The sequence below is a fragment of the Dunckerocampus dactyliophorus genome, chromosome 7 (assembly GCF_027744805.1).
Source record: "Dunckerocampus dactyliophorus isolate RoL2022-P2 chromosome 7, RoL_Ddac_1.1, whole genome shotgun sequence".
Taxonomy (NCBI): domain Eukaryota; kingdom Metazoa; phylum Chordata; class Actinopteri; order Syngnathiformes; family Syngnathidae; genus Dunckerocampus; species Dunckerocampus dactyliophorus.
The window spans coordinates 7230642-7255633 of NC_072825.1; the positions used below are offsets into that span (position 1 = coordinate 7230642).

A 24992-nucleotide genomic window follows, 5' to 3' on the forward strand; every position below is an offset into this window, starting at 1 on the left:
CAATCATTGGTTCACACTGAACATTCGTCTGTCCATCCATGCACACACACACACACACACACACACACACACACACACAAAATGTAAATATTGGTTTGTCATTACACACATCATACAGATAGAAGATGTTTGTCTGTCCAGTCACAAAATCCAAACATCAGTATGTCTATTCACACACAGAATGAAAACATCTGCTGATCAGCTCATTTGCACCCATAATAAAAAAATGGGTTTGTCCATTAACATACACACATGATATATTTGTGTGTCCATTCACATTGTCATAGTGGAAACATGCCTGCGCTTTCACACAGTACAAACGTTGGTTTGTCCTTTTACACGCAATGCAAAATTCACACATAAACACACGTAATGCAACTATTGTATTCGTCTGTCCGTTCTCATATGCATCTATTATCTGTCCATTCACACGCAGACACACGATTAAAACATCTTACCTGAGAGGGAAAACATAACAGACGTCTGGAGCTTATGGAGGCCGCAGCTAAGTTAACATTAGTGCAACATGAAATCATGATGTTTGGGGCCACCCACAGCACGTCCATATTCGGAGAGACAAAAGGTCTTTTAAAATGATGAGATTCTGTCCCATGATGGATGACCTCAGACAGGGTAGTGGATGAGAGGAGGTGTTTTATGACTATATGCTAGTGTATTAAGGCTCATCCATTAAAATAAAACCTCCCTATCTTTTTAAGTGCCCCACCCACACACTCACCCACTCCAGTGTTGGCAGCCTTCAACCGCTCACGTCAAGCTGCCAAGAGAGAAAAGATCAAGGCGGCCGTGAGGCAGACAAGCTGCCAGTTAGTGTTCAGCATAGCTACACTGCCAATCAGCATAGAGGCCCGACTATTACGGCCAATCAATTTGGAGACGAGGGCGTGGGAGGGGGGGTGGGTCATTAAGGCTTTTGTCCTGACTGTCAGTGCACAGGACGATGGTGTGTGTGAGTGAATCATTCCTCGCACACACTGAAGGGTTATTGTGAATGTGTTTCTGTGTGATGCAAGCACATAACCTTCCCTCCACCCTCTCTGCCTGTCTTTTCCACTCCCCCCCTACCCATCCACCCGTTCCCAACCTCCATGACGCCCTCTACTTTTAACTTCCACACGGTATAGGCTCATACCGCACCCGAGAGCCCATTCTTGCTTGGTACTGACCTAACAAAGCTAACTAATGCATTAACCTGTCAGGTAACGAGTAAGGATCGCCGTGATTGGTTGTCATGATAATAATGCTGCATGGCACTGCTGCTGTGATCACGATGCTTCTCCGCCTAACCGTCCCTCCTCCCCGATCTCCTTCTGGGTCTCTCTCCTCCTCATCCAGGTTCCTACCTTACCCACGAGGCCAGCGGCTTGGATGAACACGGCGAGGTGCAGGAAGCCTTCCTCAACGGAAATGACGCCAGCCAGGGCAAGAAGGAGTACCTACTGTAGCCCTTTGACCCTATGTCCTTCCTTTCCTTTTCCCGCCCATCCCACCTTACATACACACATTTGTACACAACACGTGACACTTTCATTGAATCTATAGAGCCAAACGCCATTAACGACTGTGCCATAAATGTCAAAGAAAATTGGGGATAATCGCAAAAAGTGATGGAGCTCATCTATAATTCCAGGAGAGAATGGAAAGGAGTCTCTGGGAAGTATTCATACTTTATGAACAAGCTAACTGTCTTGTTTGGGCGCGGCTTAAGTGATTCCTCCTTCCCTTTCTGGTTTTGACACATGAGGGAAAGGTGCTTCTCTTTTCCCTCTCCGTCATATCTCTCCTGTTTCCAGCCCTCCCCTTTTGTTGGCTCACTGTAATGAAAGGATTAGCGTCGAGCCTCGCCTTGCCGACAAAGAAGAAAGGAATATGACTCGCAAAGACATTAAAGAAAAGCTTAATTATTTTAGAACGTCATTAAGGGGATAAAATGGTTTAAGTCGTCATGGGAAGGGCAAAAGGGGGTGGCGGTGGGATGGCACTGGATGAGACCATTTCTGAATGCTACATACACACACACACACATTCATTCATATGTAAACATATTGACAAAGCGAGTATACATATCTCAGAATTCCTTATTTGTATAAAAAAAAAAGAATGAGAGCAGTAAATTAAACTTTTCAGAGAAGAGAAACTGTTTACTATTGCATTATGAAACTACTATACTAACACAGAATATTAGCCTATAGAGCAAACTACTGTCCAGTGATCTTTAAAGAAAAAACATTGTAAAAAAAAACAAAAAAAAAAAGCGTCTTTATCAGCAACCTACAAAGGAGTATTAGGGCCACAATGAAACATAAAAAAAGAGTTACACCAGAAGAATAAGGGTGCTTTGTTATGAGAAAAAAGTCTTAGCATTTTTGAAAATAACTTTGTATTTTTGTTTCCACAGGAAATCAATTAATCAGTTCCAGGGTCAAACTGTCCCCATTATAATGTCTTTTCTTAATTGTCCAGGCAATATTTTAAGTCACATTTGAACAATCACACAAGTATGAAGAGATGTTAACTACTACATAATAAAACTAAAATAAAGCAAAACTACTCACCCTTTGAAGACACATCATGGAGAGCGATACTGACACCAAGTGGTGTATTGTAAGTATTGCTAGCATTATTGAAGCCTTGCTATATTTATTGGACTGAGCAGCCAGGCCTTTCTCTATGCCCAGTTCTATGGTTATCACCCTTTTCCTCTTTGCCATCACCGGCACCCTTCTGTGGCGGCATCACTAAAAAAAAGAAAATCACTAATAAAAGCCAAATAAAAAGCAAAACACACCGCTTTATATGCAAACTGAGCTTAATTCTCCCAAATCTTGTTTGACTTCTGTTCCATTTTGAGTTTGTATGCAATATTTAATGATCTCAAACTGGTTCCTGATGAAACGTTGAAATTCGGTTAAAATTTTAGCTTTGTTTCGACCTTTTCTTTTGGTAAAAAAAAATGTTACGATTTTACTCTCATAACTTTGCAAGCTTTTCTCATGCTTTTTTTTTTCTTTTCAGCGTGGCACTCCTTTGTAGAAAAGGTCTTATTGAGTTATTTTTTAATGAATTATTCTTGTTTGAACAAATATGATTGTTGCTACTGTTATTATTATTATTATTGACGTTGTTATTACGACAATTGTAAATGTTATTGAAATGTACACTTCCCATGCTTTGTTTTTAATTCTACTGTAGAGCAGTTGCTGTCTTCTTTTTTTGCCCCACGATTGTCCTGCGAACTTTCCTCAGCCCCCTCCTCCCCTTCCCCGTCTCCTGTGCCCAGTCGTCTTCTCTTTCCTCCCTCGTCTTTCACTGTTTATTTTAGTGTCCATGTGTCATTGTTGATATATAGCTAACTATTCCTTTTTAGGGGAAAGATAAAAAAGCACGACGAAATAAACAAAAAAAAATTACAAAAAAAACCTTTGATTTGTTTTTCTTTCATGTAATTAGCAGGTGCTGTTTTGCTCCCATCTGAGAAGAGAGAGAAGGAGACGGAGCATGTGATTAAATTGATGGGGAATAGTGGAGCTATAAGGTGGGGAGATAAAGTCGTAGAAGGTGAGTAAACAAAACAGACGGAAGTGTGGAGCTGGTGATGAATCATAAGGCCGTGTCTGTGCCATTAAGGTGCGCGCAATCAATACCCGATTCTGTCAAGAAGCACTCAACATGTCCATCTGTGCTCTGGACTAAATTTGAAAGCGGTCGGAGGTCACCGGGTGACAGATCAATGGCGGGCCTCGGTGGTAGGCTGTCGTAAAGAAAGATTGTCAAACGGCAATCAAAGTAATGGGCTGGCATGCAGCATGCGTTTGACACGGCAACAGCAGAGGATCACATGCAGCAGACATGTCTGCTTTATTATGATGTAAAGGTAGCCAATCCTATCAGGCCTGACATGATGGATGGCTCATAAAACTTCAAATATTACACTTTTATTTGCCTATAACATCTTCAGCATTTGGCAAACATGTTACTTTATGATATGAAATGTCTTAATCGATGACATAATGATTATGCTGTAATGTGCGTGCCAGGCCAGTAGGCGGCGACGTCACTTTGCAGAGAAACACGACACGCCCGCCCCACCGAATGCTTGTTTGCCGTGTCTCCATAAAGCCTTATACTTGATGTGTAATAAATGTAGACTTTGCTGGAAAAGCTAGTTGGCAGAGCTCCATGCTCCATGCTTTAAGGTCTGTAGCGAAGCCTGCATTTTTCTCTTCTTTTTTTTTTAACTGGCCCTTGTGAAGTGGTGGGCGAATACACAGGGTGGGCTGATCTAGCACTTTAGGGTCTCTACATGTTTTCAACAAGTCAAATTTAAGACTTTAAAACTTTTTAAGTCCATAATGAATACAATTCAAGACCCATTTCACATCCAAACTGGCAAAAAAAGTACAAAAGACAATGAAGGAAAATCAGAAACAAAGCACACATGCTGGTTGTCCTCAATAAATTCTCCCCAGGCTGCACAGGCACTTTAGTTCCATTTTGTAGTTTTGTTATAGCGTCCTCAAAAAGCTAAACATCTAAAAGCAAGACTGAAATTTCAGTATTTGTTTTAAATAAAAGAAGCATTAACACAATTTTAAGACATTTTAAGATCATTTTTAAGAACATTTTAATGCCTTAAATTTAAATGATTGGATTTTAGACGTTTTAAGACCCCACGGACGCCCAGATCCTGCCTGTGTCCCTATTCCTGGCACCGGCAATGCCGTTTATACACAACAGCAACACAGAAAAAAATGCAGATAAATCCCAGCTGAACAAGCAATGCCAATCACGCTAACTTGCTAACATCATACTAATGCTTTGGTTAGCACCTCTGTTCAATAAATTGCAGTCTCTTATAGACGGCAGATGCGTGGGCTACAAAAGCAAATTACACGTGGTCTCTAATTAGCACTGGTCTTCTGCCGAGCCATGCATCCCTGTCCAGTTGTGCATCCGGTAGAGCTTTACACTAATCCTCGTTTAGCGTAGTTAATTGGTACCAGACCCGACTGTGATAAGTGAATTTCCACGTAGTAGGGTTCCTTCTTTATAAATTGAATATTTTCATCGTTAAAGCATAGAAAACCTGTTTGCAATCTGTTAAATACGGTTTTTAACATTATTAGAACCCTCTAGACATGAAATAACACTCATAAGAGTCATCTTTACATGTGTATTACACAATGCATTAGTTATAATTGCAGAAAATAATCCATTTAAGACATAAATAAAACTCATGTGTGTTGCAATAAACGTCTGGTCAAAGAGTGCTACATTTTCACATGCACTTCAGTTCATTATGAAGGTTAAGGTCATAAAAACAAGGCAAGGGTGATGTAATACTGTTTCACATTACTGCTCATTCGCATGCATACTGACAAAAGGGCCACTAGGCCTCAATGCCAGTTAAGATGACAGATGTCAGTGTTGTAGATACGATCGAAGCGAGGACCCGCAATCATCGACGAGTCAAATCAATAGACATGAGCACAAAAATAAAAATGCGGACGAGGCTGACAAGAAGCAAACGTATATTCCCGCTTGAGTTCGTGGCATGTGGTGAATGGACCACAATGTGGCCAATAATGAAAACGCCAAGTCAATCAACACCCCATTCACTCCTTTGAGCAATCGTTTCTTATGATTGGAACAGGTTGGCTGTCATATTTCTTATATAAATATTTCTGTTTATATTTGCATGAGCAGAAGTCCAACCATGACGTCTTTACATTACCCTGACTACCCATCAGCTCACTTGTACCTATCCATATAGTCAAACAGGATGTAAGAAAGGTGTGTGCTGACTGATTCGGCAGCGTGAACCGTGTGAGGTGTGTTTAAAGAGGCATCGACTGAGGTGGCTGAGTGTGTTGAGGCATAATCAGGAAGCTGAGAGCTTTCAGGCGGACAGAACAATTGAGCAGGCTTGAGGAGGCAAGAAAATCTATATTTTTACCCCCTTTACTGAGCGTGTTTCTCTCTAAATAGTCTACTTCAGTAGTTTTGAAGTGATGCAATACGAGGGGGAAAATACACTCATTGGACACATTAAGGCAGGGGTGTCCAAAGTGCAGCCTGGGGGCCATTCGCAGCCCCCAGCATTCTGTACAGATAAAATTAACAATGTTTGAGTTTGTTAAAGCCCTCAAAAAGGCTATTTAGATGCCAAGATGATAATAATTGGATTGATTTTTAGCGTGTTTAATGAATGGAAATGTGAGGCCTATCAAAGCGGCCCTTCAGTTTCTCTTGTTACAGCCCTCAGTGGAAAAATGAAGATGAGAATAATATTTCTTTTCATGTTTTCTCCATGATAGATGAACAATCCAATTAACATGAGCGGGACCCCCTCTGTTTTTTTATTACAAGAGACCACCGCATTGTAGTTACAAGTGTAATCAAAACAACCATGAAGATTGTGTCAAAACCAGGTTAATTATGTCCCCCTACCCCACAATGCGGCATCCTCTCTGGACCGTAATATTACGAGTGAGTGTTTAATTAAACACTGTCACTCATATCTATATTACAGCTGGCAGAAACTTAGAAGGGACGCTTTAGAAAAAGAGCCACAGGATGAGCAGTCGGAGGAAAAGTGACATCTGTGATCAGGATTGCCGTCATCATCAGGAGGATTCATTTTCTTGCTGACATTTGGCGGGGGACCTGATAATTAAGTGGCCTTTTCGCTTGGAAGCTACTCCCAGCATCTGTGCACAAGGTTAATGATTAGTTAAACAGCCACAAGAAGTAGTTTATTCTTTTGTAAAACCGCAAACCAACTAAGTCAAATGAGCTGTTGGCAAATAGGGAATTGTTCTAGGAAGATGGCGGAGGTTTGAGTGTATCTTTATCCACACTAAGGCCACTGAGGCCATGTCCATACTCTTTGTTTTTTCCTTAGCAGGCCATGTCCTGGTGTACGAATGATGATAAAATACATTTTTGATTCTGGGGTGGTTCCACCATGACACAAAATAATAAATAAATGAATATTCCATTGTGACTTCAATGCCACAAACGGCAATGAATTCCTAGAACAAAAGTGATCCAGTCGTTAGCTAACAGGTCACTTTCTGGTTCCGACATTAGGAAATCATGGATAGGACTCATTCATTCTGGGGCTTTAGGAACGTCTCTTTCATGTCTTAAATGGTAAAAACATTTGTGTTTGTTTACCCTTTTGTTAGCTAACAGCGACGTTCTGGTTCCAACATTAGGAATATACAAACAGGACTCTACCATTTGCATTCCGGGACAGAGAAATAGTTCTATTGTGACATAAATTTAATTCATATGCTGCATTTTATGTATAGATGGAGTGGACTCTACCAATGGCATTGTGGTTCAGGGGGAACATTTCCATTGTAAGCACAAAAACATAAAAGAAATTCCTGTATCGAAAGTCTAAAATTGTGGCATGCCACAGTTATGTCGGTTAGCCAGTTGTTAGCCAGCATGCTACTTTCTGGTTCCCTCATTAGGTACAGAAGGAGAGGACTCCCATTTGCATTCTGAAGCGATAGGAAAGGTTCCATCGTGACTTAAATGGCAAAACCTGAAAGCAAATTCCTTTAACAAAAGGGAAAAATCATTCACTGTTTGTTTGACAGTCACCTTGTTAGCGAGCAGGCTACTTTCTGGTTCTCTTATTAGGTGTAGAAGGACTGGGCACAACCATTTGAATTCTGGGTGTAGGAATGGTTCCATCATGACTCAAATGACAAAAAGAGAAAACCAGCTCCTCTACCACCAGAGAATAATCATGTTTGACCACCGGCTACTCAGCTAGCAAGCTACTTTGTTGTTCCGACATTAGGAACAAACTCTCAGGACAAATGTTTTATTTGAGTCTCCTTTTGGATGTGCAGTGTTTGTGTAACCCTGCTAACTAACAAACCAACCAACAAACAATGATCCAAATTGTACCCCTTGTCAAAACTAAATGTATATTTTAATTACCAGAGTTCATGAGGACATGGCCTCAGAGAAATTGTTGAATTTCAAACCTCAGGACACACTTTGGCTTTGAGAGAATGTTTGGCCGTGGACCAGGAAGCGGCCTGTGTGTTTTCACACAGGGCCTTATGGACTGATTTCGCCCCGGGGGGCGCTATCTCTGGAGGGAGGGCAGAGAGAGCGAAGGTTGCCCGCTCTTTGCTCTCTTGTTTGCCAGGTGGAGTGAAGAGAACCTGGGGCACGAGGCCGTACAGCTGGAAGAAGAACACGGCCATTGCGTGAGCCCACTTGGGGAGTGTGGCGGTGGGGGTGAAGAGCAACACGGCATGGATGATTTGCAGAGGCAGACAAAACAAAACTAAGAAGGAGACTGACAGAGTCAGAGAGCGGAACCTCCAGGGATTATACTTAGAGGGGTCTGACTGGCTGAACTGTTTGGGGTTCTTGCAATGAAGATCTAGGTGAAGAACCAGCAGGCAAAGCAAAGGCAGCATGAACACAGCCATGCCGTGGACATACACCAAGAACTGGGGGCTGAGGATGGTGTCGGGGGCGCAAACTCCCCAGTGGCTGCTGTGAATCTCCTCATAGGTAAAGTTATGCAAGTCATCCGTGTAAAACTTCGACAGAAAACCTCCATACGGAAGATACTTCCCAATAACTATGCGGCCGTGGGGGTATTTAGGGAAAGGGGTAAGATGGGGTGACTCTGTTGTCCAGTTGCCATCCAGCCCCGGGCCAGGAGTGCCTTGGTCTTGAGCTGTCCTTCCCCACCTGTCCAGTACGTCAGAGCTGATGAACTGGCCAAAGGAGGTCAGAACGGAAGCCATCCAGCACAGCAGGACCACACAGAGAGCTCGCTGACGGGTCACCACAATGGAGTATCTGGTGTTCAAAAACACAAAGACATAAGGCATAATATGGATTGATCCTCTGACTGGACTTGAGTTCCATGCCACACTACTCCTGAAATCTCGCATATAAATTGGGGTTAGTGTACTTTGTTGCACTATGGTAAGAATTCTTACTGGTTTCCATTGTGAAAAATTGTCAAGGGTACCAAATAAAATAATTGTGTACTTTACTACTGTTTGACAGTGGGGTGCCAACTGCAGTTGTAGGGTATCTGAAGGGTTTAGTAGGTACCCTACAAGTGGGCCGAGACTGCTCACTGGTCTCTGTCCACCTTCAAGGGAATTCTAGTGTGGGATTGGTTCACTTCAGATTAAGTGTTGCTGCAAGGACCAAAGACAAAAACCAGGTTTGACAAAACAGTAAAACGCATGGATAAATCCGGGATATTTAACCAAGCAGAAAGTATTTTTGTCTGGACTCTTTGACCCTGCAGTAGAAATCAATCCTGATCAGGATTTACCTTTCAAGACTGTACCCTGGAAACCAGACTCAACTGTACTTCTTGGTGGATTTTTTTTTTATTGTACGAAAATAAATGCTTTAATTAATGTCTCGATAATTAATTTACGTTAACGGTAGAGTCTCGTTTCCAGTCTCTAGAACCAGTTCAAAAAACATTGGCATGAAGACATGTGACTGCAGGCAACTTGCTGATGTAGCTTTATTAACTCCACAAGATGGCAGTAGCTGCATTTGAATTATCATGAGTGATCAGTATCCAGCAGCTTTATCTACCTTTGCATGCGCTTTAAAATGTTGGTTGCTCAGCTCAGCTGTTGGTGTGAAATTCATGTGTTTGGCATTGTATTGTAAAAAAGAATTATGAAAATAATAATAATCTTCCACAGAAATGTTGGACAGATGCTGCTGTCAATCAAACATCTTTAGAGTCGCCTCATATTTACTCACATTTTCTCTCAATTGACAGTTCAACGACCACATTGTGGGAAATACAAAAAGAATCGACCCGGCAGCAATGAGCAGTCTGTTTCGATGTTACGCGATCCCATATGGCACATTTTGGCATGTTTATAGCCTTTTTCTCTTAGCTTTATATTGATTTTCTTCATTTACTACAGGGAGCAGCTTGAGAGAGTGTTTGCTGACTCTTCCCTCCCACGTATTTACCCTCCTCCCACCACGCTTACATACGTCTATGACGGCGATAATGAGCCGTGTTTATCGTCTACTTAACAGTATGTGTTTGTGAGAGAATTGATTAGGAGGTGCCATAATGGCCACTTGTTTGTTTTATGTGCACTCACCTGCTGGGCCAGTGATGCCTCAGGTGGCAGTCCAACGTGAGCAGCACCAGCAGGCACATTGTGAACTGCCTCACCAGAAGGGGGCAGCACACCAGGGTGATGCAGGTGTACAGACACTGCGGGGTCCTCAAGTTGAGGAATACGATCACAGGAATCTCCAGAGCAGCCCCTATTGTGCCCACCCAGCCCAGGCACAGGCGAAGGCAACAAGATACGCTTCCGTGCTGAGGTCTCGCACCAGGGTTGGCCCCGTTTACATCAGCCACTGCTGCACCGCCTCCAGCTGCCATGCATAACCTGATGCTCACCACTATGACTGCTACGGAGACGATGCACTGGCACAGGGAGTAAAGCCACAAAAATTCCATGCCTGAAAGGGATATAGGAAAATAACATTTAATGAGGATGCGGAAATGCCAAATGTATTGACAAATGTATTGATTTTTACTTATGTAAAATTATCCATGTAGGTGAAATACCATCTCCAGCTAAGACGCGCACTGATCAACATGGAAGTACAGCACAACATCTAAAGCGAAAGCCTCTGGGGTAACATTTTCTGAACGATACGGCTCTAAAGTCGTGCAAAATGTTTTGAAAGTTTGCTTTTTACATTTTTGGGGGGAAAAGAATATGATGCCGCATGATGGATGCTAACAAAGAAGGATGACTGTTGACTGCTGGCCACACAGTCAGGAGCTCTGGAAGATCTGGGTTCGTATCTCTGTGTGGAGCCTCCATGTGCGTGGGTTTTCTCCAGGTACTCCGGCTTCCTCGCACAATCCAAAAATATGCATGTTAGGTTAATTGTTTCTTGTATGAATGGTTTGTACTGGTAACCAGTCCACCTCTCACCCAAAGTCAAAGGCTCCAGCATACCGCCGCTGTGAGGATAAGCGTCATAGAAAATGAATGAATGAAGGAGAAGAAAAACAACTAAAAGCACATGCATTCTCCTTATAGACTACAGTGCATTCAGAAATAAAATCCTCTAAAGTTAGCTTTTTCTTTGCCTTTTTTGTGGTTTTTGAGATGCTGCCATATTGGTTGCAACCATAGAACTAGAAATGCAACTTACTGAAACATCATAGTAGCATACTGAATTTAGTACTGTAGAAAATGGTACAGGTGGCTTTGTGTCCTGACTGCTCAGTACAAAAATATGGCAAATTTGAGAATAAGTAGACTAAAAATACACAGCAAAAGGGTAACGGTGATGGCAACCATATAACTGGAAATACAACTTACTGAGACGTCGCAGCAGCATCGTGTAAAAGACACGTCCTCCACACTTCATCATGTTTTATTACTGTTTAACTTCTGTTTACACTTGTATGTCATGTAAAACATTGTACACTTAACATGATTTATATATAATAGTTTGACACGGGAACGGATACATTTTATTTCTATTGTTTCCTATGGGGAAAAATGCATTCTAAATCCAAACCAGCATTGTAGCACAGGATGTTCGCCTTTAGAACTTCCACTATGATGCATTTCAAAAACCACCTGTCAGGGGTTGATGACAAGTGAGGAATTCTAAAAGCAGCAGTGGGAGAAATTGGGTGCAGATGTGATGCAAGTTTTGGTACGGGGGCAGGGAGTCGGGAGATATTTTTAATGGCTATTGCAGGGCTGGCAAGGAGGCAAGCGAGCAAAAAGGTCAGGTTGGGCCAGACTTGACAGAAGTACACAACACACAGAGAATGTGAGCACCATGCAAAACAACACGGCAGAAGTGCAACATTTGTGATCATTGTTGTGTACTTTCTCCACAGACTATGGCATTAATGCAGAATTACATCAACATTGGCATTCATAACAGTAGCTCTCCAAAACGCATTAAATAATGATTGGCAGCTAATTCCTGCACATGTTCAAACAGCAGCCTCACACAAAGCGCCATGTTGCAATAGCAGATTTTTGCCGCCGCTAATGCCACCTCTCGTAATTAGTTTGACCTTTACTTTAAGCGTTTGGAGTTGCCAGTCAGTCTTCCATAATCATCTGGATGAAATTACCTTCAGAGCTTCAACAACTTAACACAAACGCCTCAGAGAAACTGACTGGCTTGGTTCAGTGGTGGGGTAGCTTTGTAACAGCTGTATGTTTTCTTTGGTAGGCCTCATTAAGATTTTAAGTAAGGGGTGTCCAAAGTGCGGCCCGGGGGCCCTTTTTGCAGCCTGCAGCTTGTTTTTATTGGCCCCAGAAACATTCTAAAAATACCATTAAACGAGGGAACTCGAGGACATTCAATTGACTTGAAGACACACTCCCAAGGGATTAATACATTTCTATCTAATCTAATCTGATAAACAGCAAAAATGGGGGGGAGGCAAAAAAAAATGTTTTTAATGTTCACACTAATAATATGCTAAAATGCAGGCTGTTTTTGCTTTAAATATATATAAAATTTTGCATCAGAGCTGGCTGGCCCATGAGGCAATACAGTGGAACCTCGGTTAGCGTGTTTTTCGGTTCACGACAAAAATTTACGCCACAATTTTGCCTCAATTTGCGTGAATTCTCCGGTTAGCATACAACACGGTGCGAGTCTTGTGTTATTAAGACACTGCATGAGTCCAACTGTATTATTAATGTATTTTTTTTTAATCACAAAACATCCTTCCTTGTTAGCATCCTATTAGCTAGCTCAGCAAAATGGCAACCGAAACCAGAAGTCAGCTACGTTACGTCGCCCGTCTATGATGTCGTCAGCGGTTGACTCTCAAAAATGTTGACACAAAACACATTTTTATTGTTTTTACAATTACAGTTTTACATGCATAAAACAATCCTTGTTGCTTATAAATGACGAATGAAAGTCATAAATGAACAACTTACGTTTATCTTCACTGAAGACATGACTGGTCCCAAAGACACGATGTGGCAGCGAGACACCGCATGCATACCTCCTTCCTGTTTTGTCATGAGTTATTTCTTGAACTAAATAGTGTTTCACACCGTCTTTATCAAAATGCTGGCACTTGCAACTTTCTTTGGCGTTGAGGTGAGAAACACTATTAAATTCAAGAAATAACTTGACAAAACAGAAAGGTTGTGTCCTTATGGTGTCTTGCTGCAACACAGTGTCTTTGGGAACAGTCACGTCAAGAATCACGTCTTCAATGAAGGTAAAAGCCACCTTAAATGTTCATTTATCCCTTTCAATCATCATTTATATTATTAATGATATGTATGTCAAACTAGAATTGTAAAGCTACAGAAACGTGTTTTGTGTTAACATTTTTGGCTTTCTGGAACGGATTAATTGGATTTACATTACTTCTTATGGGAAAAATGGATTTGGTTAGCATCCGTTTCGGTTAGAGTCAGGCCGTCTGGAACAAATTATCGATACTAACTAAGGTTCTCCTGTAAAGGCAAATGCTAAGGGTGTCCTGGCCTCCAGGGGGTGCTAAACAATTGGGGAAAAATTTATATAATTATATTAAAACTAGTTATTGCTATTAACAAGTGCAATAACTTGAAAAGCTCACATGGATTCACACATTAAGCAATGCCCAATATTACTACAAACAATAACGAATAAGTCTCCCCACATCCATCATTTTTGTGCATAGTTTTGCATATTTGTTCTCTTATTTACAGGATATTTATTTTGCGCACGTTTCTTTCTATTATTTGTAATTTGTTATCCATGTATGCCAATTGGATGACACCTGATCTTACAAATGAAACACAACAGCAAAAACAATACCATTCGATTTCTTTTGTAAGCGTATGTAAATCCCTGATGAATGGGGGGGGCGCCACTTGGGGTGGGTCCAGTTCTGCTTAGTATATTAACTTTGGGTTGGTTTCAACCTGTTTGCTCAAATTAAAAAATATCAAAATGGCACAGATATCCTATTTCATATGCAGACCTTGATGAAGTTTGGACGCCGGTGTATTAAGTGGAAGGAGGATGCCCAACGGCCAAAGAAAGGAATTATAAGAATAAAAAGATGCAGTTACCTTTTGCGTCGACAAAGGCGGTTAACTTCAGTCTATGATGAGTCCCTTTTTATGGCTGCATTTATAGACGCCCTCTCTCTGCCTCACACCACTTGCTCAGGCGAAACCTGATTTATAAACCTCCTACCGCCTTTTTTATCTCTCCATCCTGTCTCTGTAAACATATCAATTGTGTAAATGTTGTATCATGGCTGCCCTTTCTTTGCGAGATGTGCAAAGGGCAACGCCACCTCTGCCAGGCAGGCGGAATATGTAAAAAAGACATGCATTTCACATGAATTTACAACTGCAGCTATTGACCGTTATCTACAAGGTATTTGGAAGAAGAACAGGGATGAAAATCATGAATTTCATGACTATATTATCTTTTAATAGGTTATTGCTTATAACCCTGCTCTAGCCCAAAGTCGGCTGGGATAGGCTCCAGCATACCCCTGTGACCCTAGGCAGGACAAGCACCATAGAAAATTAATGAATGAACGTTACTGCTTCCTCTATACCCTGCATTTATTTATGCATTGGACACGGTTTATGTACGTTTTTTTTCCTGCTGTACTTATTTATTTATATGCTTTAATATTTCATGTAATGCATTTTCTATGTATTTATTTATTACTTGTGATTATTATTCACTTTTCTTCTGTTTTCATTTTATTTCATCACTGCATGAGCCATCTGGTGGCATGAAATAACTTTTTTCTTCTTCCTGCTCCTTTTCAGACATGCTGAATCGTAAACATGTGACGTTTCTTTGTCGATGTCTGAAACAAATAAAACCATTACCATCACATGCAAAGTGCTTTTGGAAATGGATATGACTCGGAATTGGAGCTGGTAGAGACGATGAGGCGCGGTTGTAAATAAAACTTGAGCAAATTGAACTGAACTAAAGGGAATAAATATCACATAGGCTACCCTGAGGCTCATCGTCCACATTATTTCATATGATCTTAGACAGTTCATTTAATAATCCATATTACATGCAACAACACAAAAGAGAGAAATGAAAAAAAAAAAGAGACAACCGAGAGATGAAGCCTGCAGACATAACAATTAGTTGAAAGGGAAGTTTTGTGCACAGCATCCATTTTAAAAAAAAAATATGCAAATATTTTTAATGAACTGGAAGGCTGACAGATATGGCTTAGAATATTCACCCAAGCATTTAACCGTGTTTACAAATCGTTTTCCCGTAGCATGCCAACAGGATCAAGCCCCAGGCAGAGGCTCATGATTAAAAAAAGGCCAATCCAGGGGCTTCCTTTCTCATACATAATGAGAATGAGAATGCTTTATTGATCCCTAGTGGGTGTTTAGTATACTTAAAAAATATAAAATGTAAATCGAATATTGGGTTTGGCATACACAATGAAAAAATACTGTGTGCTCAGTCAAAACACGATCAGGCATTAATTAAAAAAAAAAAATCCCATAGGCTGAATGTGACCTTCAGGGCGAAGGATAGGTCATTACTTCTTCTCTTTTTAATTGATTGAACTAATTATTTTTTTAAAGCCACATTTTGTATTAAAATTGATTATTTGTTGTATTTATTTCATTTAAATATATATGTGTCACATTTAAAAATCCGAATTGGGTTTTTAAATTAATTCAAAGATCATTACATACATGTAATCCCTAACCCCTCTGCTGCATGTCTGATTGCAACCGCAATCGCAACGCTATTCTCGCGTTACTTAGAACGAGATCTGCCCGTTTTAACAGGCGTAGGAAACCCCGTCCCACCCTCTTCCCTTCGCTGTCCGCAAGCAAGGTAAAAGCGCCTCCTGCTTCACAGATAAAAATACGGGTTTTCTAGTGGAATACAAAGCGCGTTATCTCCGTAATACCGGTATGTCATCCGACATAAACGGATTTTTAAACGAGTCGAGTCCGTGTAGGATAACTCACAAGAATTGAATGAATTTAAGCGGTTTTTAGCCTGTGCACAGAACAGCCTCCAATAATGGCGGCTCCCATGCCGCCTCGTTGTGGCCTGCTAGCTGTTAGCCAGCGTCTTCATTTAGTATAAATTAATCGCCGAGTACTTACTGAATCTTGTCCGTGTGAGTATTTGCGATATCCGACTTCTGCTGCGACCATTTGCCACAAGAAGTGTATGGTTTTGTGACAACACAGTCGTGTAGCTAACATGCCTGGCAAGCTAATGTTAGCTGTCAGTAATGTTAGCTGTTAGCTGTGCTAAATGTTATGCTACTCTGTTTTACTGTGAGTAAACAATGTACGGACGTACACCTTTTGGCACCTTCACTTGCATCTTGCTGTATATGAGCACATGAGGGTAACTGTCTTTTACAGCAATTTTCAGGTCTAAAATTGCAGTGTATGGAACGTTAGCTGTGGCTAATATGCTGTCAACCTGCTTATACAGTACATGCTATTACATGTTTGTATGTGAAGCCATATGTATAGTACATGGGTAGTATTTGACTAAAATTTTCTGTTTTAAGATGCCGGGTGTTACAGTGAAAGACGTCAACCAGCAAGAGTTCGTCACTGCACTGGCAGCCTTCCTGAAGAAGTGAGTTCACAAGTTTGACTCCTAAATTTGATTTTCATGCATGGGTTAATTTGTTTCCCCTCATGTTGTACCACTATTCTGCTACAATCCTGTGTAAAACTTACTGTTATCAAAGTACTGCCGAGTGAGTAATGTTTAATTGTTTTTTGGTTTTTTTTCAGGTCAGGAAAGCTGAAGGTGCCAGACTGGGTGGACCTTGTCAAGCTGGGCAAGCACAAGGAGCTTGCACCCGGTGATGAGAACTGGTTCTACATCAGAGCCGGTGCGTTTCAATGTTTTCTTAAATCCATTTATCGTGTGTAATTAGCATACTGCTATTGGATTTCGATGGGTGCATAGCTCCACTTTAGCATGAAATATAAAACTTATAGCTCATTTACTAAATGCCCCTGTAGTTTTGTCAAAGACCAATTTGGAGTTCCGGTCAAATACAGGAGGAGTTCCATTTCTATTGTTCATTTTAAGTTGGAACTTGTACGTAAATTAACAGTTAAGTTAGTAAAACTTCATAGCGGAAATGATAAAGGAAGTTATTGCTGCATTTCATAGGAGCACATCCTTTCAGAGTTTAAGTATTTGATCATTATCCTTGATAATGGTTGTGGTGGTAGAGTTTCTTGGACCGGGCATGCGGCCAGTGTTGGTTGGTGTTTTTCCTATTTCTGAGCATTCCTGTGATGTGGTGCCATTCTGGAAGGGTGGCTGGTTGGATGAGGGAGAACGTGGTCGACATTGTCCTGCCTCGGTGTAGCTACGCACGATTATGTAGTCTTCCACCGCAGACATGTAACAGTTCTCGAGTCTTGGCTTTACGAACCAAACCACTTAATTTAGGGGAGTGTTACAAATATGAGGGCTGTACTCTCGGAGAGGTGCTCCTAAATGAAAAAAAATTAGAAGCACAAAAACATTGTAGGAGCAATATTACATTTCATTAACGTCTTATTCAAACTCAGACGTACACAGTAACACACGTGCACTCATACAAATAAACAGTGTCATCATAAGGCCTACTCCAACCCTAAACACAGAACATACTTGTCCCACAGCTTTTAGTAGTCAAGTCAACTGGCATGCTTGTAAACTTTGCTAGCACCGTCGGTAACACTAGTGCTAACGCTAGCTGTTGCCATCTCCTCTGGCTTGACACTGTCGGTTTTCCCAGATTCAACATTTTCTCTCCATTTTTAACATTTTGTATTACACCCTTATTTTGTTTACATAATTGGACAGGATGTGGCAAACAACACACTCATTTGGAAGGCTGTAAGTGTGTTAATGATTCAGACAAGATGGGTTCAAGAATAAATGTGCTTGTCGTCCTTATTTCACTCAACTTGCACGTCGTCAGCAGACATCACAAAATGCTTGCTTACATTAACACGTGCTCAAACACAACAGTGTGTAAACAGTCATACAACCCGAGTCACAAGCACAATATAACAGGGTCTTTTAAAGATGACTGCTGGTGTTATGAAGGATTAACCAAGAAGGAAGGATGACAGCCATGAGCTCGGGAGGCGCTCAATAGACACCCAACTTCGTCTTCCCATGACATTACAGCCATCAAGAGCTCAAAGACCAACTACACACTTCTGGCCTTCACAATAAAAGCGCTCCATGTTACATCCTGACTGCACTGAACAAAATAAGTATCTCAAAAGTAGCTTAAAATATCAAAGTAAAGAACAAAAAATTAATACAGACTCCCCATTGGTATGAGCCTGGCATTGGTTTTCCAGAGAGATAATCACGTTGTTTGTGTGGGTGACAGGCAGTGTGCTAGCTTTAATGAACTTTATTTATGCACCAAACGGTGGCCACTATCACTCAACAATGTCATCAAACCTTACCTTTATGCTTTCACACACAGCATCAGCATTTGGGAACAGCGGTGAGGTGAAACAGGAAAAGTGTTAGTGGCAGCATCGGTGAAGGTTTTATACAAGCTTCAGTTTCACAACTATGGTGTGTTCAAGGACCGCCGAAAAAGTGGGAATGGTGAACACTGAAACAAAACAACAAATGTGCTAAAACTGTGGGCTTTCTGGCAGTGTATTTTTACAGTAAAATATTTTTTTCGTTGTTTCGACAATTGATACACTTGAATAAAATTCTGTTATTTGCAAGCTCTTAAATTCTTTTACAAGGCCTCTCTAATTTAAAGGACTCGGAAGTGATTAAAATCTCATGCATTTTGTTGTAGCTGCAATTGTGTCTCAACATTTGTGCTCTTCTATTGCTTACTGTCAATCTAGCCTCCACAGTTCGTCACCTGTACCTACGTGGAGGAGCTGGTGTGGGATCCATGACCAAGATCTATGGAGGTCGCAAAAGGAACGGTGTGTGTCCAGCCCACTACAGCGTCGGATCTAAGAACGTGGCCCGCAAAGTGCTGCAGGCCCTCGAGCTTCTCAAGATGATTGAGAAGGACCCTAATGGGTCAGTGTCAGTCTCTTAACTCATAGTTCTTGGTTTAGTCATTTTAGGAACTGATTTCCATTTAATTGTTTGGAAGGAATGACTTCCATGCAAGACAACTTGTTTGAAGATGGTTACATTATTCATAATTTTTTCCACTTTTCACTCCTGCAGTGGCCGTAGACTCACCTCCCAGGGAACCAGAGACCTGGATAGAATTGCCGGCCAGGTGAGCAACTATTTCTCTCCCCCGTTTTTGTGATGAAACAGGCACCTCAGATTTATCCTTCGTGCAATAGCTTTACTTATTAGAGAAGTTTCTTTAGTTTCCCCATGCTATTTTGGGTCACCTTGTTTTTCATTCTCAAAATCAAAGCAATGAAATAAAAACTCATTAAGACTTCTGCTTTGATTATGACGTTTACTGGATGTGAGCAGTGAAGGTTGTTGCAAGGTTATTTCCTAGAAACAGCTGAAACACTGCCTCTCTACAACATTGTTTATTCCACCTCCTCTACTGTACATTAAAGCTATCAGAATGGAGACTGTTGACAAAGATTTGCTGTCTTTATGGTTTGAGTGTCAGGTGACAAGCTTGTTGGTTTAACTTAAATGGCTGGTTATGTATTGTACTGAATGAACCGTTTCATGTCTGGAACTCCAAAGTGTATGTTCAAGGTTTATTAGAGCATTTGTCCTTGGGCAAATGTTACCTGTCAGCCAAGTGAGATGTGTCGTGCATCTAACTTGCATTCCCCAAAACACCTCACTTGGGTCTTGTCAGAAAGCAGGAGGGGGAGCAGCAGTGGCGCCGTAATAATCCAAGGGTAAAAGGGGTAAACGTTAGGAGGGAATTTCATGCTTGGCGACACGGCCGTATGGCGTGTTCTCCTTGTTTACCCATGCTAATGAGCAGTAAGCAGATGAGCAGACTAAGTCCCAAGGACCACCACCCGCCCTCCGGCGCACAAATTGGCAGGAAGCATGTTGCGGGTCCCCCATGAATCCCCCCCACCCGTCATGTGTATTGTACTTTGTGATGCCTTTTCACTGTTCTGTCAGTACACTAGGCACCGCTTTTGGCAGTGCTCAGGAAAAACATGTTTTCCAAACTCAGCAGTCTCCCAAGGCCCCATGAAATTGTTTTCATTTCCTGTTGAAATGCACCATTGTGGTTGGTCATCAAGTAAATAGAATATAAAGGAGCTGGGAGGCTTCATTTGATTAGTTGAATAAAGCCATTAAGGCACTTCCCCAGGCAAGTCAATGAATTTTAATTTGCAGTCAAGAGTTTATTTTAATGCAGAACCACAACTACCCCATCTTGCTGGAGTTATCTTGTGACCATGCTTGACGCTTGTGTTTTTCCTTCCCAACAGGTTGCAGCTGCAAACAAGAAAACTGTTTAATAAATCTTTTGGAGAAATGAAGTACTGTTAGTTTTTGTCATTTGTCTCCCATGAGGGAAACTAGCAAACCAACCAACCAACCAATGCTAAACTGAGTAATGCCACAAATGTAATTGCTTTGGATTTGTTCTGTATCTGTGGTCAGTTGCAGTCAAGCCAAAACTCTTTCACTGATTATGAATGCAATGTTTTTAAACCCCTGCCACACAAAGCACGAACCAAAAGTAACCAGCTGGTTCAAAATTTAAAGTCAAGTTTCAAAATTCGCACCACATTTGGGAGAGGATTTGAAATTCATAAGCTTGGCTCCTTTTTTCCATGGCGGCGTGATGTGAATTGGTGGCATCAATGATGAGTGACATTTCAGCACCTCTGCACTGTCCATGACGGCAGCTGCTGTTGGAGTTAACTTGACTTCATTTTTCCTTGGCGAATGAAGTGATGTGACTGAGGCGATGCTTCATAGTGACATTTCAGCAGGTGATGGCTCCCCCCCAAATGCGATCAGAATGGACCGCCACAAGAATGGGCCCTAATATTTGCAATGCAGTCAGAATTTTTAGAATGCCCTTTGAATATCCAGGAATAAAGCACAAAGTTTCATTTCAACTGCATTCTGGCTCCTACTAGTATGACGGGGTATTGGCGATTGCTGGCCATATTGGCTTAAACGAGGAAACGATGTGCTTCAAAATGCATCCATGTGAGTTATTCAAAATATTGGTGGAAACCTTTCATGTTTGTCTCTTCAAAAATATTAATGCTTGTTCTTTCATGGGCTGAACTCCAATATCAAACTTTCTATGTACGCAAAAGACCTATTTCTGTCAAATATTGACAATTTTGTTTAGTGAGCCCTTTGTTGAGATTATCAGTCCACCTCACAGGTGTGGCGTATGAAGATGCTGATTAGACAGCATGATTATTGCACAGGTGTGCCTTGAGCTGGCCACAGTAAAAAGCCACTCCAAAATGTGCAGTTTCATGCCGCACAATGCAACTGCTTCTGCAAGTGTTGTTGATGCGTGCAGCAGGTATGCTTATTGGAGCAATGTCCACCAGGGCTGTTGCCCGTGAATTGAATGTTCATTTCTCTACCATAAACTGTCTCCAATCGACCGCATGGAACCACACCAAGCCGGAACCTCAAAATCCAGCATCCTCCTCTCCCGAGATCGTCTGAGACCAGCCACTCTCATAGCTGCTGCAATAACTGGTTTGCAGGTGGACGACAAAAGTATTTTTTTGTGTGTATAAAACACTAAAAGAACAGCAACAACAAATCAATAGCCAGCTTGTAGCAAACTTTACCAAATGCTGATTACCATTGGCTTATTGTACTGTAATTTGGGAGTTTACTACCTCGCTCAAGAGCACAGTAACAGCTAGGCAAGCACACTAGTCTCTAACCCCATCCCAGATATTTCCAGTTCATATTCTGAATTAGCTGGCGTTCATGCATTGACTAGATTTAGCCATACTTAAAGTGACTGAGCTTCTATAGTACGATTGCAAAATGTTGACTTGAAACAGTAGATGGCTTCACTGCGATGAATACCGGTGCTTCCCAAGTCCTGCAGAGGGCGCCAACGTACCGACTATAGTTGCTACTAAAAAAAACAATCCTTGGGGTCTGTTCATCTTAATGCAATCAATTCGGAATCCCGCTTACCCTTTCAGATGGATTTATATGTTTACAATGCGTTCTGACATTTCAGTGACACATTTGTTGCAGCTATTGTAATAAATATACTTCTGTTGTAACAGCATCAAGGTTTTCCCACAGAGCTGCAGCCCTAATTAGCTGTAAAAGACCCAAATAGTTGCGCTCGCATTTTCGCTTTTAAACCAGAAAAGCTTAATTTATCTGTGGCGTTTTCATCCCTCAGTGCAAACAAAGGAGAAAGAAGGTGGGGGTAGAGCTTACTCAACTGGATTTAAAGTTGAAGTTGTCTGCTTTTGGTACAGTACATACTCGCTCCAGTGATTAAAAGACGTTTAGAGACTTGTATTGAGTTTTTCCTGAATTAACTACATTGTTTTAATTCACCATTATCAGCAATACGTCTGGACAACTTGCTTTTATGTCCACCCACCTCCTCTCATTTTGTGGAGACCATCTGTTTCTTTACACCTGAACAGGTCTTCTCTGCCCAAAAAACACCCTTCCCTCTGTAATTTGGCAGCAAGAAAGGTCCTTGAGTGGTAGGAGAGAAATGTGTGGAATCCACAGCCACTCAAAGTGCTTACTATTTTGTGGCCATAGTCAACTTGTCTGTGCAAGCTTGACAAAAACAAGTTCCACTCTCCAAACTGCAAAGGCGCATCCAAGTGTTTTGGTTCTGCCATTTTATTCCCATCTCGTACAAGCCCTGCTGCCTACCACCTCCTCCAGGCTGCAAACGGCAGATAGCTAAGAAACGTCGCTCCAGCTTGCACAAGTCTCTCTCCAAAATAGAACTGCTATCAGGGGAGCTCCTACACACACACTCATAACACACACTTCGTCAACCCACGGCTTCATGCTTTGTGGTGTATTTTCCACTTGGGACTCTGTGTACCTTTCCATACTTTTTCCCAGTCTTCCCTGTCTCAGGGATGAAGATCCATCAAATCTAGTGTGAGATCATTTCACTTGCCTATACTGCAGTACAGGTACGCACCCCAAACCAACAGTTGGCGATGTAACGGAAAGCACTTGTCTGCATTGCCTGTTTTTAATCATGACCTGGAAGGAAGTTGGATTTGTTTTTCTAGTTACCCAAATATAAGATGGTATTTTCTCCCTTGAAAAAAAGTCTGAAAAAGACAAGTAGTCTTATACTCTTGGTTTCGCTGCACCGCAGGCCGCTGGGTTGTCCCGGCGGTCTGTGGTAGAAAGCGTTTCTCCAAGCCGCATCCATTTAGAAGCGAGTGCTTACGTTGCCACGCTGGGTACCGTCCTCTTGCACCGTCTTGTTGTTACTTTGTACTTGTATTCTCTATTATTATGCTGAGAAATCGTCCCTCGCCACTTTGCCGTTTGAACATCACTCTCATTCTATTGCGGTTTTCCAAAAATGAATGAATTAATAAATTATGAATATGAACTATTATTAGTCAAAAATATTGAAAGACAAGTCTTTTGTAGTATTCTGATCACTAGGAGTCAGTAGTATTACAGTGAAGAGACATTACCTTACATTATATAACCTTAACACTGAATGGAGTCAGCCATGGCATGTCCGACATGACATAGTGAAAATAAGCTGTCCTCCCAATCCTTGTGGAAGTGGTACTTTTTGGGCTTCTTACTTTGTTCTTCTTCCCCACTCAGTCTGAAACCGTTCCTCAAGTTTAGAATAAATTAATTAGAGGTTAACTAGTTAACTCGTTAGCATGCTATGCTTAAAGCAGCGGCCGTCTCTTGTGTCCCTGCAATGATCATGTAGTCTACCCATAAGAGTTGAGCAATGTAAACAAAGAATAATCGGAGTGGAAAGGTGACTATTGGGTTTTATGTCTACGGTAAAAAACGTATTTAGAAAGAAATAAACAGGTTTTCTATGCTCTAACTCTGAAAATATTCCATTTATTAATATTGAAACCTACTTAGCAGAAATTTCCTTATCGTGGTCGGGTCCGGTGCCAACTAACCACGATAAACGAGAGACCACTGAACATTTTATGCTTTACGATCACGTGTTTATGAGTTATTACTGACTTAGACCATTTTTTCCGCAAAAAACACATCTCATGCACACCCATATTCTGAGAAAAAAATGTAATGAAAATGCTATATAATTTTATTTTAACAAATTCATTTAGAAATGTACATTGTAAATAAATTATTTTTAAAATGTAATTTTTGTTGTTTTTTTAATTTAAATTTTCATAAACTTATAAAAAGAATAATTACAAAAACAATTCATTTTCATTATTTTTTTATTTACATTTTTCATAAATTCAAAAATATATATTTTTTAGAATTTTTTATATATATTTTTTATTTTCAACTTACATTCAATTATTATTAAATTGTTTTTTTATTTATTTTTTTTTTTGAACGAAAAAGTCCATGTATTAGCGGGGATGCGAGTGTGCGGGGATCCACTGTTTTGTTGTACTTCTTCCAGTGCACTGATTATGGCACAATTGCTTTCTTTTATCATTGATTAAATCAATGGAATACCTCAAAGTCTGAAACAAGACTGCTTCTCATTCAGTTGTTTGCAGTTTTAATGCACAATGCTTCCACCTACAGGTTTGGATTGGAGCAGCTTTAACTAGCAGCAGAATCGACCCCCAGCAGCATTATCTTCTGGCCTTGGTGGAGGTCCTTCTGATTGTGTTGCAACAACCTTGAGGACCTTGCAGATAGGTGCAAAGATTCCCTTGTATTTCTGCATGTGTGTTGATGCCTGTCTTGTTTAATCCTTCATCCTGTGCTTCGCCTGAAAGCAGGTGGCGTCGATATGCAACATGCCGCCCCGCCTGCTT

At 41.1% G+C, this 24992-nt stretch overlaps 3 protein-coding genes across 9 annotated transcripts in view; 2 read left to right on the forward strand and 1 right to left on the reverse strand.

The window, feature by feature from the left end:
* Positions 1-3553, forward strand: part of cadm4 (cell adhesion molecule 4) — a 238338-nt gene extending 234785 nt beyond the window's left edge. The window contains exons 9-10 of one of the 7 annotated variants that reach the window (XM_054781067.1): positions 1146-1220; positions 1357-3553. In XM_054781067.1, the coding sequence (XP_054637042.1) occupies positions 1146-1186 (41 nt within the window). In that variant the 3' untranslated portion in view covers positions 1187-1220; positions 1357-3553. Of the gene's footprint in view, positions 1-1145; positions 1221-1356 lie in introns of those variants that run through there. The other 6 variants (XM_054781070.1, XR_008571958.1, XR_008571959.1 and 3 more) reach the window with 6 other exon arrangements.
* Positions 3554-3908: 355 nt separating this feature from the next.
* LOC129184778 (uncharacterized) lies at positions 3909-16239 on the reverse strand. The gene is made up of 3 exons (XM_054781072.1): positions 16194-16239; positions 10161-10530; positions 3909-8865 (listed from the first exon to the last, which is right to left on the reverse strand). The coding sequence occupies exons 2-3, from the start codon at positions 10526-10528 to the stop codon at positions 8025-8027; spliced, it is 1209 nt and encodes a 402-aa protein (XP_054637047.1). The 5' UTR covers positions 10529-10530; positions 16194-16239; the 3' UTR covers positions 3909-8024.
* rps19 (ribosomal protein S19) lies at positions 15855-21127 on the forward strand. Its single transcript, XM_054781073.1, has 6 exons — positions 15855-15915; positions 16613-16683; positions 16845-16945; positions 18942-19125; positions 19279-19333; positions 20484-21127. The coding sequence occupies exons 2-6, from the start codon at positions 16613-16615 to the stop codon at positions 20511-20513; spliced, it is 441 nt and encodes a 146-aa protein (XP_054637048.1). The 5' UTR covers positions 15855-15915; the 3' UTR covers positions 20514-21127.
* Positions 21128-24992: the final 3865 nt, after the last annotated feature.